Consider the following 17,942-nt stretch of genomic DNA (forward strand, 5'->3'; position numbering starts at 1 on the left):
AATCAATGTGGTCAAGCGGCTAAAGATTTAGTGACTTTGGAGTCCAAATCTAGTGGAATTTTGCAATAAACGTTATATATGTTTGTACATTATAGATTTATTAAATAATGTTATGTCACCTATTGTTGATTCAAGATATATTCTCTGAAAATGTTTGCAATTTAGCTTCCCAAGTAAATGTTTAAAGATGTTTAGATATTGTCAGATATCAGGAAAACAAGACTTTATTGCAGTGTTAAGCAGTTTCTCTCTTGACAAGTTCTTGTTTAATAAGAATTCACGAGCACTAATGATTTTAAACAATAAGGCAGAGAAACAGCCATAGAATGTTAAAGTTTTACTTTTACTAATCAAAAGTACTAATCAATCTACTTTTAAGATTCACACGGCCGCAGGAAGATGATGCCACATGAAAAAATACTATAGTATTTACTACAGTAAATAGTATACTGTTTTTTTTATAATATTTACAACACTTTGTTAATGAATGCTACAGCATACTGTAGTATTAACTATAGTGAACTGATGAACTGTAATAAATAGTATACAGTTAGTTTTTTTTACTAAAGTAAACTGTAGTGTATTGTACTATAATATATCATATAGAAAACTTAGTACAGTATTGGGTAAAGTAATTTGTTTATTACTATATTAGCACAATATAGTACTTTACTATGTGTTTCAAAAACACTATAATATTAGCTATAAATTACTATAGTATTTTTTTCATGTCTGATTTGAGGCAGAAGATGCAGACGGGTACGGTCACATTTATGAAAATTTACTTCAGAATTAAGGCTGTGCGATGCGGAAAAATAGGTAAATAAAACGATGTTTTAATCAACAATGATTTCAATTTTAATCACAATTTTGAAGCAATATTTCCACACACACACACACACACACACACACACACAGAGACGATATTTTCGGGCACCACATAAGATGGTGTCGGCTGAACTACTTTAACCGCACAAACGGGTTCTGCATGAATGAACGGCCATTTTGTTTTTTCCACAACTATAGTTTGCCTTGCAAATTACCTGCTCTGCGATACATCATCTCTCCTGTATCCAAAACATTCCCAAACCACGATTGTTGTTTATTCAAATCGGTATCCTGCCCTGAATTCATCTCGCCTGTTTTTGCGTCTTCTTCCCGTGTTGTAACAGTAAACTAGATTTGGATTTTGGCGCGCTACATTCTGATTGGCTCTGAGGGGGAAGATCTTTCAGCGCTTTGGAAATCGCGCATGCTCACATCGAGATTTTATTACGATTCCGATAAATCGCACAGCCCTGTGAATTATAAAAGAAACAAAAAAAAAACAATTATGCTTGTAAAATGGGATAAACTGTATTTGATTTTTATACAACTTATTTGGTATTAAACATTAAAACAAGAACATGCATGCACAAAACAAAAACCGCTACATCTGATCAACCCCTAAAAACATGAAGAAATAAAACTAGACTTAGAATTACATCAGTTTAAAGTAAACAACAAAACCCCTTTCTAGAAAAAATTCCAATAATTATTGTACAATATATTTCTCAGCATGATTGTTGGCTGTTTATTATTGCTTTCAAATGAATTTCTTGAATTGCTTGGAGCATCAAACAAATCTAAACATGTAATCAACTCAATAATATATTAGAGTCTTATTGCAGCGCTCTGTGAACGATAGGCGACAGTCGACAGGCCATGCAGAAACACACCAGAAATACACTGCTAAAGACACATGGTGAAACACACAAACAGAGGCACACACTGTAAGACACACAAGCGGACACAAACATATTTGGTCTTTAAAGTAAACCGTTACATTCATTAAAGCAGCTGTTTTCTGATTGTTCAACCGTACGATTGGCTGAATAAACGTACGCCTCTGTATTTAAAAGGATGAGACACACTATATGCTCAGGTTTGAGGTACACGTATGGTAGTTTGATTGATAGATGACAGAACAGTGACTTTGGTTTGAAATGGTCAGTGAAAGCGTTTCTAGATGTCGCTACGGCCGCGCTGCAGGTGCTCGGATACTTTGGTGCTTCAATGACGGTCGTGATGTGCTTGTCGCTTTCATGTCACGCTGGTGTTGAATGTTGTCCTTCATCATGGCGAGTTTGTCGGAGAACCCTTCAGACTGCTGAGAGCCGCGTGGATGCGGAAGTGAAGTCGAGACTCCATAGAATAGTCTTTATAGTTCAACCTACAAACACAAACACTATCAGCTCCTCCGACATTCATTTATTTACTAATTATCAATTAAATCATTACATGACAAAACCTTTACCATGATATAAGTAATTTTCCACCACGGTAAGGACGGCATCATGATATAGTAATTCTGCCTCAGACACTACTATTCAAATAATTTATTTTGCTTAATTTACTATTAATTAAATTTGTTTAACTCACATCAGACTCTTTGACAAGCAGCTTTTTTCACTTATGACAAACTATCATTTAAATCTCGTAACAGAACGAAACTGAGCGACATTTAAATCTCGTAATAGAACGAAACCGAGCAACAATTAAATCTCTTAACGGAACAAAACCGAGCAACATTTAAATCTCATAATAGATTGAAACTGAGCGACATTTAAATCTTGTAATAGAACAAAACCGAGCGACATTTAATTTTTGTTATAGAATGAAACTGAGCGACATTTAAATCTCGTAATAGAACGAAACCGAGCGACATTTAAATCTCTTAACGGAACAAAACCGAGCGACCTTTAAATCTTATAATAGAACAAAACTGAGCGACATTTAAATCTCGTAATAGAACGAAACTGAGCGACATTTAAACCTCGTAATAGAACGAAACTGAGCGACATTTAAATCTCGTAATAGAACGAAACTGAGCGACATTTAAACCTCGTAATAGAACGAAACTGAGCGACATTTAAATCTCGTAATAGATTGAAACCGAGTGTCATTTAAATCTCGTAATAGATTGAAACTGAGCGACATTTAAATCTCTTAACGGAACAAAACCGAGCGACATTTAAATCTCGTAATAGATTGAAACCGAGTGACATTTAAATCTCGTAATAGATTGAAACTGAGCGACATTTAAATCTCTTAACGGAACGAAACTTAGCGACATATTAACCAACATTTAAATCTCGTAACAGAACAAAACCGACCGACATTTAATTTTTGTTATAGAACGAAACTGAGCGACATTTAAATCTCGTAACAGAACGAAACTGAGCGACATTTAAATCTCGTAACAGAACAAAACCGACCAACATTTAATTTTTGTTATAGAACGAAACTGAGCGACATTTAAATCTCGTAATAGAACAAAACCGAGCGACATTTAAATCTCTTAACGGAACAAAACTGAGCAACATTTAAATCTCGTAACAGAACGAAACTGAGCGACATTTAAATCTCGTAATAAAACAAAACCGAGCAACAATTAAATCTCTTAACGGAACAAAACCGAGCGACATTTAAATCTCGTAAATAGAACGAAACTGAGCGACATTTAAATCTCTTAACGGAACAAAACCGACCGACATTTAATTTTTGTTATAAAACGAAACTGAGCGACATTTAAATCTCGTAATAGAACAAAACTGAGCGACATTTAAATCTCGTAATAGAACGAAACTGAGTGACATTTAAATCTCGTAATAAATTGAAACCGAGCGACCTTTAAATCTTGTAATAGAACGAAACTGAGCGACATTTAAATCTTGAAGTAGAACAAAACTGAGCGACATTTAAATTTCGTAAAAGAACAAAACCGAGCGATATTTAAATCTCGTAATAGAACAAAACCGACCAACATTTAATTTTTGTTATAGAACGAAACTGAGCGACATTTAAATCTCGTAATAGAACAAAACCGAGCGACATTTAAATCTCTTAACGGAACAAAACTGAGCAACATTTAAATCTCGTAACAGAACGAAACTGAGCGACATTTAAATCTCGTAATAGAACAAAACTGAGCGACATTTAAATCTCGTAATAGAACGAAACTGAGTGACATTTAAATCTCGTAATAAATTGAAACCGAGCGACCTTTAAATCTTGTAATAGAACGAAACTGAGCGACATTTAAATCTTGAAGTAGAACAAAACTGAGCGACATTTACATTTCGTAAAAGAACAAAACCGAGCGACATTTAAATCTCGTAATAGAACGAAACCGAACAAGATTTAATTCTTGTAATAGAACGAAACTTAGCGACATTTAAATCTCACAATAGATTGAAACCGAGTGATATTTAAATCTCGTAATAGAACGAAACTGAGCGACCTTCAAATCTTGTAATAGAACGAAACTGAGCGACATTTAAATCTTGTAATAGAACGAAACTGTCCGACATTTAAATCTCTTAAAGGAAAAAAAAAAAAAAAAATCGAATGACATTTAATTCTTGTAACAGAACGAAACTGAGCAACATTTAAATCTCGTAATAGAAAAGTTGTTAAATCTTTAACCCTCAAGTTGTCATTTACTTCAGAGGAGATACACACACACAGTGCGGCCACAGCCCTGCTCCAACACACAGACCTGTAGTTCACAAATAAACTTGAGGGACTTGATTGGCTTAATCAGGTGTGTTTAATTAGGGCTGAAGCTAAACTCTGCAGGACTGTGGCCCTCCAGGAACTGAGGTTTGCACCCCTGCAGCACGGCATATGAAACCCAACTCACTTGGCATCCTCGATGAAGCGCGTGGCTTTGATGTAATCGCCCTGCTGCTTGTAGAGTAAACCCAGTTCATACAGGGTGAAGGGAATCAGATAGTGATCGTAACGGATGCGCTTCTCACTGCAAACACAGTTACCACGAGTCATCTTCAAAACACTGCAAATGCTCTTCCTCATTATATATATATATATATATATATATATATATATATGTGTGTGTGTGATCAGTTATAAGAAAGTGAAATAATATGTGTGTGTGATTGTGTGTTTACCTGCTGATCACCTGTGTGAAGCACAGTTCGGCCTGCATTAATCTGCCCAAATTCTTTAAACACAAACCCTTCAACATCTGCACCAGACACTGATCATCAGGGTGAAACTCAGACGGGTCTGAAACACACACACACACACACACACACACACACACACACACCTGTTTCTCGTGGGCACTTTGCATTAAGGGCGTAGGTTTGATGTTGACATTGGTGGGGACATAAAAGGACTTTTGACCGCAATTTCATGTCATCTAAAGCTTTCATTTACAGATATAGTACCCAACCCACTCATAACATAGGTTAATTTTGATTATGTAAACCAACAACATTACATAAACAATCATACATACAGCAACTACAATTTTTATCATGAAAATAAATTGCAATTAGATTTTTTCGCAGTAACGCAGTAAGAGTTCTCACTCGAGAAGGTTCATAAACAGCTCAAATAATGTCTCACTGGGATCGTTGCGCAGCTGCTCTTCCGCTCTCTCGATGGTGACCAGTAAGCTCTCAGTGTAATCCGCACGTTTCCCAACTATTGTGAAGCCGTTCCACACGTACATCATTTCCTGTGTGAAGAACCACAGACGCATGACTTCCTTCTCTCTTTATTTACATGTTTTTTGTAGCGTGTGTGTGTGTGAGAGACGCACCAGCGCAGGAATCACCAGTTTGACAGGCACGGCTGACGAGTATCTCCGGGATTTCCTCACGGCAAACTTCTCCGTAGGGATGGACTTCCCGGCCAGACGCTGCTTCAGTCCCTCCACCTGCCTGCGGCACACCAGAGAGAGCCACAGAGCGTCAGCCTCAGCAAACGCATGAGGAATCTCACGAGAGACGCGCCAGACTCACCTGAACAACTCCACGATACTCTCTCCGGTCGCCTTCACGTCCTGCTCGGACATCATGCTCAGGATAGCAGCTTTCTGATACACGTAGATGGCCTGAGACAGGAGAAAACAGCTGCTCATCATACTGTATGTACAGTACGTGCTCAAAATATCTTCGAAATCTCACTTGAGAAGGTTCAGATCAAAACAGCATTATGAAAATTACAAAATTTATAAAAACACATTACAAACATGGAAGACACATGATAAATAAAACTGGATTTAACAAGTTGAATTTTTAGGGCCCTATGAACTTTGTTTTATTTTCTCCCAAATTCTGTTTTATTTTTCTCAATTTCATAACTTTAATTTTTACTTTTAAAGGTTTAATTAAATTGTAATAATCAAGTCTGTCTAATCATAAAACTTCAATAATTTAACTAGATAAAAATGTTAGTCAAGACGAACTTTGATGTTGGCTTGAGAAAGCCTGACCAGAAATTTGAAAAACTTTTAAAAGCTTGAAGTTTGAAGATTTTATTTTATTTTTTATTTTAGTTTGAAGGTTTACTTAAATTTTAATAATCAAAGAGCATGTCTAATCAATAAAACTTCAACAATTTAATAATTTATTAAAATTTTACAATAATGTGTCCCTATGAAATGTTTTATTTTTATTCAGAAATTCGGTGTTGTGTGTTTTAATTTTTCTGGATTTATGATTTAATGCAAATTTATTATCATAAACTGTGGTAATCAAATGAATGCATAAATAAATAATTGAATTAATCTTTTAAAATGTAATCAAACAATTCATTTTGTTTTTTGGCATACAAAGCGTCGCACAAGAGAAGTTTACTGGTAAAATAAACATATGAAAAAACATGTTTTCCGCGTCACAGAAATCTTGATATTTCATCCAGAAATGAACATCCTCATCATTTACTCAAGTTAAGCTGTATTTAACAAATATTTTAGCATTTTCTAATTGTATTTAATTATTTATCTAGTTTTCATTTTCACAAAATGTGAATATTCTGTATACACTAATTACAACTGTTGTGTTATTTTATGTTAGTGCTTTTGGAAATTGATCTTTATATCCATAATTAGGCTTATTATTTTATTTGCATTCTAGAATCATTTTGAGACAAAGTACTGTATGTACTTCCTGCTAATTGTTTATTTATTAATTCATATCGAGGTGTAGTTATAGTTGAGATGTGTGTGTGGGAATTACTGCGAAACTTTGGAAGTGTTTAAAAATTGTGTGTAAAAATCTGGAAATGTCTGGTCACCAAACTTTATACAATACAGATCTTTTTGAAGCAGATTCATAGTAATAAATGGAAAATAACAGCGTAGATGTTCCAAAGTTCATCATTTATGAAACAATTTCCGTTTCAGCTGTAATGCAGTCATTATTCAGATCAATTCAGCTCAAGTTTTGTTCTCGTCTGATAATATCAGTGCAGTCAGATCAATAATATTACAGCATATGAAGTGTCGTGTGTGTGTGTTACTTTAGACCAGCGGCTCTCTCGGCACAGCAGGTCAGCGTATCGGTACGCGTCCGTCCACTGCTGCTGGAACGAGTGACACCACATCAGCTCCCAGTAGCACAGATGATGGACCTGACGCCACTGCTGCTGGGTCGCGATACACTCCTGAAACTTCACCGCCGCCTGAGAGATTCACAGCCGTTACAACACAAGACACGGCTACACACACGTGCGGACCGCATCAAAACCCCCTCACCTTCTCAAAGTTTCCCCTCAGTAAGGCGATCCGAGCCGAGTAAAACAGGATGATGGAGCCCTGGGAACAAAAACATTGAGCTTGCATTAAAATCAGGACTGCCCATCATTAAAGTCACCATGTGACAGTGTGTAACAAGTGTGTGTGTGTGTGTGTGTGTGTGTGTCTCACCCGAGGAAATCTCTCTATGTACGGCTCCAGCAGAGCCTCGGCCTCCACCAGGTTCCCCTCTCCAGTGCCTGAAACACACAATAAACACTCAGTATTACGACACAAACAGCAGGAGCTTCACAATAAACACAAACACAACGTGAAACAGAACTGATTCAAGATTCAAGTGAAGTCTGCTCTGATTTACAGTCTGGTTGTGTCAAAAGCAGGGTTATTATAGTTAACTAAAACTAAGACCATAAAAAAAATGATCATTACTTGAAATAAAATAAACATTAACTGAAATAAATATATATATATTATAAAAAACTTGCCAATGCATCATTTCTCATTTTCATTTAGTTTAACAATGTATTAAGATAACTAAAACTAAAATTGAAATAAAAATTAACAAAAACTACATATCTAAAAAAAAAAAAAAAAAAAAAAAAAAAAAGCTTGATGGTTTATTAAGACAATACTAAAGCCATAAATATTAGTATTGTAATTTGATTTACAGTTGTACTGTTATCATATTATTTCTCAATAATAAACTGAAATAAGCAATAATAAATTAATTATTTAAAATATATATAAATCAGGGTTATTAAATAAATTTAATCTTAATAGCAATATTTAAAAAAAAAAAAGCACAAAAAGCAACTAATCACTAAAAATTAAACTAAAATTATCATTTAACTAAAAATATACAAATAAAAATATTAAAACTATAATAAAATTAAAATAGCACAGATATAAATATATATTTTTTGTCAAAGTTTTAGTAATTTTGCTGTATGTTTTTGTTATATAACAAAAAATATAATAAAAACATTGGTCAAAAGCAGTGTTGCCAAATGCTTTCAGCTGAAAGTAGCTAAAACTGGTCACTAAATGTCGTCATACTGGAGAGTCCACTGATCCATATTAATAGAAATATACATCAGTGGACGAGTCCCAGAATCTAGATAAGGTTTGTCCAAGAAGTTGCTAGATTTGTCACTAGGCTTTTGAAAAAAAGTCTCAAAAGGGGCGGGGAAGTCGTTAAATCTAACGACAAAATCGCTAAATTGGCAGCACTGGTCAAAAGTCAAAGCCAGTGTGCAGATGTTGGCCATTCGACTTCAAAGTCTATGATTCCATCCAGTTAGAAGATTTCAAACATGTCTGACATTCCGATATTTTTATATTTCAGATCCCATCTGACGCCCAGACTGGTCAGGTGTGTTTGTGCAGTGGTTACCCAGTATGAGGGAGACGTAAGTGTGGTAGAAGAGCAGCGTCAGGACACACAGGATTGATCTGAGACTGTGACTGCCGGCGCCGTCCCGCAGCTGCGACAGACCGAACTCCTGCAGGACAGACACCGTTAGTTCAACTCATTCAGAGTCTGAAAAGCTTAATTCTCCCATCAGCAGTTACTCACTCGATTCCCTGAGAAGCCGATGAACTCCAGCAGTCGAAGGATTCGTGCAGGTAGTAAAGACAGCATCTGACACACAACACAGTTCAAGCTTCAGCTCAAGATCCATTCATCTGCTGCATTTTCACTTTTTAAATGATGTGAACATGGTTCCTCTCAATTAGTTTCTATCAGTTATTACATCAGTCTAATTTAACCACATGCACAGTGACTCTCAGGGTAATTTTCCAGTCATCCTGCACTTCCTGTCTCATTCACTGACCAGGTTGAAGGAGCCAATCCCCAGCTTGACTCCGCCCTCAAACTGTCTGAAGGCCTCGCTGTCTCCGCCCACTCCCTGAGACATGTTCAACACACTCTGGCAGTCCCTAAACACACACACACACACACTTCAGCTAGAGAACAATAAAAATAATAATATCCATATATAATGTATATGTTCAAACATATTTTATCTCGATTATTACTAAATTGATTTTTTGTAGTTCACAAAACATAATATAAAAAATATAATTATATAATAATCATTAAACTATATTACTATATATTAGTATAATTATATTTTTATAAATTATAAAATATTATTTTATATAATATATTATATTAAAATATTATAATATATAATTTTCAGCTGTCAAGTTATTTATATTATAAATACAATATTTTTTACAGATATTATACAGTAGATTAAATCATATTTTTTGAATATGAATTCTTGATTTCAGACTCACTTGTAGATTTGATAACTTGTGCGTACTTTGATTCCTCCTTTAATAAAACTGATCATGTTTTCATCCTGAAATAAACACAAAGCAGTGATGAATGAGAATTTGTCTTATATTTCATATTTATCTTTCATAATTAGCATTATGAAAAAAAAAAAATACTGATTATTTCCCCCTCAAAATTGCAAGATTATAACTTGCAATTCTGCCTTTTTTTCTCAGAATTGTGAGATTTAAACTATTTAGATTATATTTTTTATTTGTATTTGGGTCAATGACGTGACGGGTCATTTTTTTTGTCCAAAGGCCTTAATAATAATAATAAAAAACACAGATATGACATCCAGAGTATGTAAGGTAGTACAACTAGATCTCTTTTACTGAATCCAAAAGATTTTAATTATATTTTCTACATATAAAGGTATTTTAAAGATTTTGAAGTGTCAAAAGGTCATTCGGTTTAACCGTCCAAAGGCCATTTCATTTGTGATTAAAATATCTTAAAATGTATTAAATGTATATATTTTTTATTCTGGCATGATTTTATAACATCATATATCAACATAGTGCAAAATGACATTAACATTATGTGTAGAAGTCGTTGCTTTGTTATGAGAAAGAATGTCTAGAAAAATGAATTTCATTGATGTCATTCGGAGTAACCAATATAAAGGGACCATTTTGGATCAAGTCATGCGGTCAATATCATGTGACAGGATGTGACATCATTCAGACAACATGGTCGTGAAGCAAAGAAACTAACTCTCTCTGAACTATTTGATAAATTCATGTTTTCACTTGATCATACGCATGTCCCGAAACATCAGGTCATTCGGTACAACCGCTATAAAACATGGAAAATGTTGGAATATTTAAAAACTTGAACTAAATATAAAATGTTTGATTGTCCTTTTGCTAGTTAGCTAGATATCAGCCTGTTAGCATTGTGTGAAAATATCGTCATTCGGTAAAACCAAAAGTGTCATTCGGTAAAACTGAAATTTTGGTTAAACTTTTTTTGGTGACAAATTTTGTCCATCTTGTAAAAAAATGACAAAAAGAGTGTTAATTGATTATAAAAACCACATAATCTCATTATTAACACTTAATAAAACTTTACAAAATTAATTACATCATCATTATGTTTTTTTACACTTTTAAAAACCTTATTCATCAATGACCCATTTTATTGGTTTGTGTGCGAGTCTGTGTTTTTGCTGCTGTAACGTGTTCATTTCCCTTCAGGCATTACTAATGTAATATATCGTATCGTATCATGTAAATAACACTGTTGCCAAGTTATTAGTCAAGCCGGTGTAGACGCACTGGACTGGAGTGAAACGGTTCACTGACCTGTACAAATGTTAGTGTGGCTTTCTGCAGCAAACATTCAGCGTAGCAGATCTCCGCATGCATCTCCTCTGCACACACACACATGAGTAAGAACTCTACACAAACACATTCAGACATGTTACTAAGCGCTCAGTGTCTCAAACACACGTTACCCTCTTTCAGGCTGTCTGACGGCTGTTTGGACATCAGGCTGGATATGGAGCCCACCATTGAGTTTCGTTTCCTGAACCTGCAGACAGACGGGAACAAGTCAGAACCGTCCAGAAGTGTCAGCTTCAGTGATGATGAACTCATGTTTGAGCCGCACCTCTGGCAGGTCTGTAAGGCCTCTTTGATGGTCGCCATACCAGTCTGGATGTCTTTGTGCTCGAACGTCATCGTGGCCTGCATCGCCAGAATACTGCTGTAGCCCAACGCGTGATACATGCTGTCCTTAGACCTACAAACACACCGTCACACAGTTAACAAGTGAAAGACTTTCAGCTTGAGGTTCATGTGTCTTTTTGCTCTGAAATCTTCACGGAGAGTCAGTGGTGTACCAGGGTTTGAGGAGGTCCAGGGCTTCAGAGAACTTGTTGTTGAGGACGAGGTTGAGGGCCATGCTGCACTCCTCTATAGACGTACGCAGGTCCATCTTAGACGCCCTGAACACACAAACACACACAAATTTTATTCTGATACATAAATCTGAGCGATGATCCTGACTGTGAGGGATGACCTGATGTGATACTCACACTGGGATCCGATCGAAAGCATCTTCAAAACAGTCCTGAAACAAACAGAACAGATAATGAACAGAAACACCTCAGAAATACGACACGTGTGTGTTTGATCATGAACAGCAGCTGCAGTGCAGAAACAACATACATGAGCTTCTCTCTCTGCTCAGATCAGATGTTCCACTAACACGACTGTCTCTATTTATAGATGTCCAGTTATGTAACTCAATTTGGACCGTCGCTGTCTGACACACAGACCTGATGCCTTCATCACTATATCTTCATTTATAGTTGCATTTTGTGTGGATAAATCCATCTTCATTACTGTATTCAGATAAAATAACACTTGTGTTTGTGTATTTCTAGAAACAACAGCATGCCTTTTTGCATGAAAGGCTTCATAATGCATTAGGCCTCATGTTAAAGTGTGTGTGGAACAGTGACATTTACTGTCATAAATATTTAACTAAATCTGTCAAAGTGCAAAGGAAATAGACAGCACTGAAAAACAAACATTCATTAATAAAAGAACCGGAAACACTCTACATTAGCTAAATGAACTAACAATGAAAAATACTTTTAAAGGGCACCTATTATGCCCCTTTCATATAAGTCTCTGGTGTCCCCAGAATGTGTGTGTGAAGTTTCAGCTCAAAATACCCCACAGATCATTTATTATAGCTTGTCAAATTTGCCCCTATTTGGGTGTGAGCAAAAACACGCCGTTTTTGTGTGTGTCCCTTTAAATGCAAATGAGCTGCTGCTCCCGCCCCCTTTCCAGAAGAGGGCGGAGCTTTAACAGCTCATGCTTCGGTTGCTCAACAACAACAAAGCTGGAGAATCTCACGCAGACAAAATGAGGATTGTCAGTAACGGTGTTCAGCCTTACATTGTTCAAACCGGAGTCGACACTGATGGAGAGACTCAGGAAGAAGTTACAACTTTTAGACGTTTCTGAATGGTTAGTGGATAAATTTATGTAGTTGCTGTGGAGTTGATTCAACTCATCCACTAGCATGTGCCGTCATGTTAATCTTTTGTGTTGAATTGACCCTCGTTTGTGAAGCAGTCCGGCGTAAAATGACGGCATGACAACAACACTCTGCTACAACAACTCTTCCTCTTCTCTAAAGCAGTCCAACATGGCCCCGCCCCCTTTGTTGAGTGTTCTCGGGGGCGGGGTTTATGTTAATTTTAGGGTTAGTGATGTCACCAACCCGGGATAAAGCTCGTTGTAGTCCTTACCAGCCGTGTTTTTTTGAGTGTCGTAACTTTGCAGATGTTGTTTATGATCAAACAGCAACATTACACACTAACTAATGTTAAAAAAGTCAAATCATAATCAAGGACACCTTTGATGCAGTGTGAACTAACATGAACTTTTTTATAAAAGAGCACCTGTTCTCCATCTTCATCTTTCTTTAGTGTGTAATGTTGCTGTTTAATCATGAAAAAGGCGGGAGTTCTTCTCTATATCAGTGTCAGTGTTTCTGAAACGCCTCTATCTTGAGTTTTCTTCACAATATTCCTCATTTAAATAATTAATGCGCAGAATAAAGGGGCGGGGCCTGGTTGAGTTAGTTAGTAGTGTGTTGAAACTGGCGGTTATGGTAAGGGGCGGGACATTTCCCAAACACCAATCACAACACACTGCTCCAGCCGACCAATCAGAGCACATTGTGCTTTTCAGAAGGAGGGGCTTCATATTTAGTTAGTTCAAATTCGTTATTCATAATCGGCAACAACTCCTTTAAGGCTTTCTGTAATGATCTCGCTCTGTTAATGAAGCCACTGAAGGCTGTGAAAATGTAAAAGTTACATATATCCAAACGAATCAATTTCGAATCGAATCAAGAGCTTGCGAACTGGAATTAAATCAGATTGTGAAGTGTGTGTGTGTGTGTGTGTGTGTGAGAACACCCAGCCCTGGTTACTACAATATATAAGAGCGTTACACACTTCAAGAGCCTCCAAATCAAACACTGAGAAAACACATACTAGAACATCAGGAAATATTATGAGCAATTATATAAGAATTTCAAATCAATAATACCCGAAACAGATGACCATCCATCCTCACGGGGTTGTGTATATGTCTGTCTATTCCTCTGTTTTATGAAATATAAAGTTCAATATACTTTATTTTTGACAAAACTTCCCATGTTTCGGTCGTGACTGCACATTTCCGGTAGTGACAGTAATGTGTCGGTAGTGACCACATCACATGACAGGATTTAACTCACATAATAAAACACTAATGATTTGCATAACTGTACTAAAATGTTGTTTATTTCCCTCAAATAAATGATCATGTGTTCCCTTTTGTCACTACCAAAACAATGATGTCACTACTGAAACAGTCATGACCGAAACATGTGGTGAAGTTTCGGTAGTGACAATTTTAGATATTTTTGAGCCGCTCAAAGATGCTAATCAGCACATGGTTAGCTAGCACAGTTCTGAACAGTTTTACACACATAAACACTAAATTTAATGGAATAACACCCAAAAAAGTTTGCTTAATTGCAGAAAAAGGTGTTTGTTAGTGACGTTCCTTAAAGTTCCACACAGATTTTCAGACTTTTGAACATATTTAACTCAGAATGATGGATCTATCTACTGTGAAAGAGGCTATGAGAGGGAGGGAACAGGAATATTTCCTGGTCAGAAATGTGGAAGTGTGTTTAAATCAGTCTCAGACAATGAAAAACACACACTGTTTCGGTAGTGACATCAACATGAGGGACACTTTTTTACATAAAGTTTCATGATTTAAAAATAAAATATATATTTTTAAATTTCACTTTATATAATTTTTTTATATATATATATATATATATACACACACACACACACACACACTTTTAAAAACAACAATGGAAAAAAAAAAATGTACAAATTATTTCAATATCATTTTTCACAAGTGTAAATTTAGGGGTTAGGGTTCGGGACAGACACCTCCCAACTGAAAGTACCCAATAAATGATGATTTTATATATATTAATCTTACTGATATTTTAAATATTATTGTGGGATTCAATAGATAATAGAAGGATCTAAACATCTAAAATTTGAATACTGAAATGCTTTTTAAATGTGTGTTTTGGGTTGTGGGACAGCAGTTTGCACCAATTCTGTGGAACGGCCCATAAATGCTCTTAGTTGCGTTTAGTGTGTGTGTGTGTTGTAATAGTATAAGTGGATTACATTTATTAGGCTACAGATCACCAGCTCTCTCTCTCTCTCACACACACACACACACACATTTCTCAATCAGCACGCAGTAATATCTGTGTTTCCGATCAAGCTCACAATCTGCAGTGGAAAAAACACAGTGACAGTAACTGGATCTGCTGCTGGAAGAGCAACACACACACACACACTGCTTAGGGTGTTTATCAATAAATAAACATCACACACACACACAGCACGCTTTAAAAGCCTTTCAACAGATGATCTCAAGCCTACAGAGCAGTTATGTGTGTGTGTGTGTGTGTGTGTGTGTCAGGATAAGTGGCTACCCTGCAGTCTGAAGCACCTGGTTGCCATGGAAACGTTTCCATCAGGTGACAATATTTAATATGAAATGACATGCTGCGACATGTATTACACATGTTATTGTGATCACGTGACTGCTCATAAACATACAATTATCATGGTAACCATGGTACTGCCTTGAACACATATCATGGAAACGAGGCTCATAAAAAGGGTTCACGTGAACGTACTGCATGCGTAACCTTCATGACGTCACCGCCGTTGCATAATTATGCCAATGAAAGACGTTTACCTGAACAAACACGCATTTGTTATTGACACCGAGTCAGAGCGTGTTTAAATCAGAGACTGATGACTTTAGGAGGATATTTCGACACAATGACTTTCGCGTCTGAGGGGGAAGAAAGAGCCCTATGTAGGGTGTCAGTGTCTCAACACTACTGAGTTCCCTAAATAGCGCGTTCGAGGCCACGACAGAAGCGTTTTCATCGCCTAGTCTGCACAAAACGTTGTCTACCGGGTCTGGAGACACAGCCGGTGTCTGCGGTCAGATATCTGACACTCACCTCCTCCGGTTCCGCGCCGTCTGCTCCGGTACCGACCCGAGCCATGGCGCTTTAATTCCCTGAGATCTGCGCGGAACGTTTGATCACATTAACAGTCAGACATCTGGATCCGTCCGTGTGACTCGGTCGGTTCAGCCTCTCGGTACGGACGCCGAATATCGTCGGAGGTATGACGTTTGGTTCACCGGACACACCCACCGAGCGATGCGTGCGTCACGCAGGGCAGTTAATTACAAACCTGTAAAAAATCACCGGGGTAACGATCGTAAAAATACCATAGTTACTACAGTTATTGTTTCCGTAAAATGTCGTGGTTTTGTTTTATCCAACGGTCTCCTCAAAGTTCGTTGAAGCGGACCGGTCCTACTATGAGGAAACCGTAGCTTATGAATATTAATAGAGTCCTGGTAACCTAATATTCATGAGCCGCGTCTCGTGCACAGCAGGCTTCGCTCATTGGCCAGCAGACTGGCGCTCACACTCCACCGCCAAACGCGTCACGTGAAGGATTTATAATTCATGAGCTGATCTTCGCCATAGTGTGATTCCGTATCGGAACTTACACACTCAGTTACCGTAACGCGGGAAGGACTGACAAATTCACTAGTACCCATAAACACACGCAATTAACGTTGATACAAATTATTTATAATTATATATGAGCCATTCTACAGAATTGGTTCAAAGTCAGAGTTGAAAATGTGTCTAATTTTATATGTTTGCAAATTGTATAATATCCAAGGTACACATTTATAGTAATTGTGCAGTTAATTAGGGCCCAAGCCACTAAGGCAGGGGCCTATTGTTCTCCTAAGGATTATTATTATTATTTTCAACCTTCCAGGGCTTTTTGGGGGCCTTAACGTGCTCAAAAACTCTTGAAAATTGGCACACACATTGGCCTCTGTGGCCATTAGGACACCGCAGAGGCTGGGACCCGGGCGTGGCATGGGGGCTCGACAGCGCCCCCTTGAATGGGATCCGAAAACTTGGTCATATATCAAACACGCTTGCATGTATTAGTATGAAACTCAGTACACATAAAGACCTCATCGAGCCGAACAACTTTTGCGCTCTGAGTTATACGCCAGCTCAACAGGAAGTCAGCTATTATGGGTTGTTTGAAAAACACATGCTCTGGAATTTGATATTCTCCTCCTAGGCGATTAATCCGATCACCACCAAACTCGGTCAGCATGAAGACAAGACATTGATTATGAAAAATTGCCAGCGGATTTTTGATATCTCGAACGGTTTGGCAACGAATTTATGGCGAGAAAAGGTAAACAGGAAATGTATTATAATATCTGCATACATTGATTTTGATCAAACTTCAGCTGTGTGTTCGTTGTACAAGGCTGATCACATGGATGTGACTATTGTGAGTCAAAGTTATAGCGCCACCAACTGGCAGCAGGAAGTGTGTGACTTTCAACTTGCTTTGAGGTCACCCTCTTATTTTTATCCGATTTGCTTCAAACTTCATCACAATAATGTCAAAACATGGCAGATGTAGACCTGTGAATGTATTTGTGATATCTTAAATATTGTTGCCATGGCAACATGTCAAACTTTAATAATATTCTTGAGTGTTTTTGAGGCTTTTAACATGCATCAAATTGCATGAAACTCAACACACACATCAATATTGTCGACCAGTAGACATGGACAAAGCCTTAGAAACGGGCGTGGTGGAGGGGCTCAGTAGCGCCACCTTTTGACAAAAGTGGGGGGGTTATTTTTACCTACAGTCACCAAACTCAGTACACATATTGGTCTCATTAATCCAGACAACTTTCTAATTTACAGTCATTAGCTCCGACCAACAGGAAGTCAGATATTTTGGTTTGGATGTGGATTTTTCACACACACTCTCTCTCTCTGTCCCCCCCCCCACTCAGTCTCACTCTTTCTCTCTCTCTCTCTGTGTGTGTGTGTGTAATCATATGTGTATTTTCA

At 37.1% G+C, this 17,942-nt stretch overlaps 1 protein-coding gene and 1 long non-coding RNA gene across 3 annotated transcripts; one reads left to right on the top strand and one right to left on the bottom strand.

Annotated features, from left to right (window-relative positions):
• Positions 1-208: 208 nt before the first annotated feature.
• LOC127504931 (tetratricopeptide repeat protein 39B) lies at positions 209-16,359 on the bottom strand. Its single transcript, XM_051880091.1, has 19 exons — positions 15,984-16,359; positions 11,935-11,969; positions 11,740-11,844; positions 11,508-11,639; positions 11,353-11,429; positions 11,201-11,268; positions 9,854-9,918; positions 9,385-9,490; positions 9,126-9,191; positions 8,943-9,051; positions 7,721-7,788; positions 7,550-7,609; positions 7,315-7,476; positions 5,814-5,905; positions 5,612-5,732; positions 5,416-5,527; positions 4,953-5,070; positions 4,685-4,801; positions 209-2,212 (listed from the first exon to the last, which is right to left on the bottom strand). The coding sequence occupies exons 1-19, from the start codon at positions 16,026-16,028 to the stop codon at positions 2,116-2,118; spliced, it is 1,755 nt and encodes a 584-aa protein (XP_051736051.1). The 5' UTR covers positions 16,029-16,359; the 3' UTR covers positions 209-2,115.
• Positions 5,718-9,617, top strand: LOC127504932 (uncharacterized). Of its 2 annotated transcripts, none has more exons than XR_007927517.1 (3): positions 5,718-5,947; positions 8,895-9,175; positions 9,388-9,617. It is a non-coding gene; the product is annotated as an uncharacterized LOC127504932 (long non-coding RNA). The 2 variants fall into 2 exon arrangements; XR_007927518.1 differs by having other exon boundaries at positions 5,726-5,938.
• Positions 16,360-17,942: the final 1,583 nt, after the last annotated feature.

The sequence above is a fragment of the Ctenopharyngodon idella genome, chromosome 22 (assembly GCF_019924925.1).
Source record: "Ctenopharyngodon idella isolate HZGC_01 chromosome 22, HZGC01, whole genome shotgun sequence".
Classification (NCBI taxonomy): Eukaryota; Metazoa; Chordata; class Actinopteri; order Cypriniformes; family Xenocyprididae; genus Ctenopharyngodon; species Ctenopharyngodon idella.

What these genes read in the sequence shown, in the direction of transcription:
- LOC127504931 (XM_051880091.1), bottom strand. Translation starts at nt 16,028, where the DNA reads ATGGCTCGGGTCGGTACCGGAGCAGACGGCGCGGAACCGGAGGAG. An exon ending in CTGGACCTCCTCAAACCCTG is followed by an intron (nt 11,640 to 11,739) that starts GTACACCACTGA and finishes GTGTGTTTGTAG; the next exon opens with GTCTAAGGACAGCATGTATC. An exon ending in TGAGGGGAAACTTTGAGAAG is followed by an intron (nt 7,477 to 7,549) that starts GTGAGGGGGTTT and finishes TGAATCTCTCAG; the next exon opens with GCGGCGGTGAAGTTTCAGGA.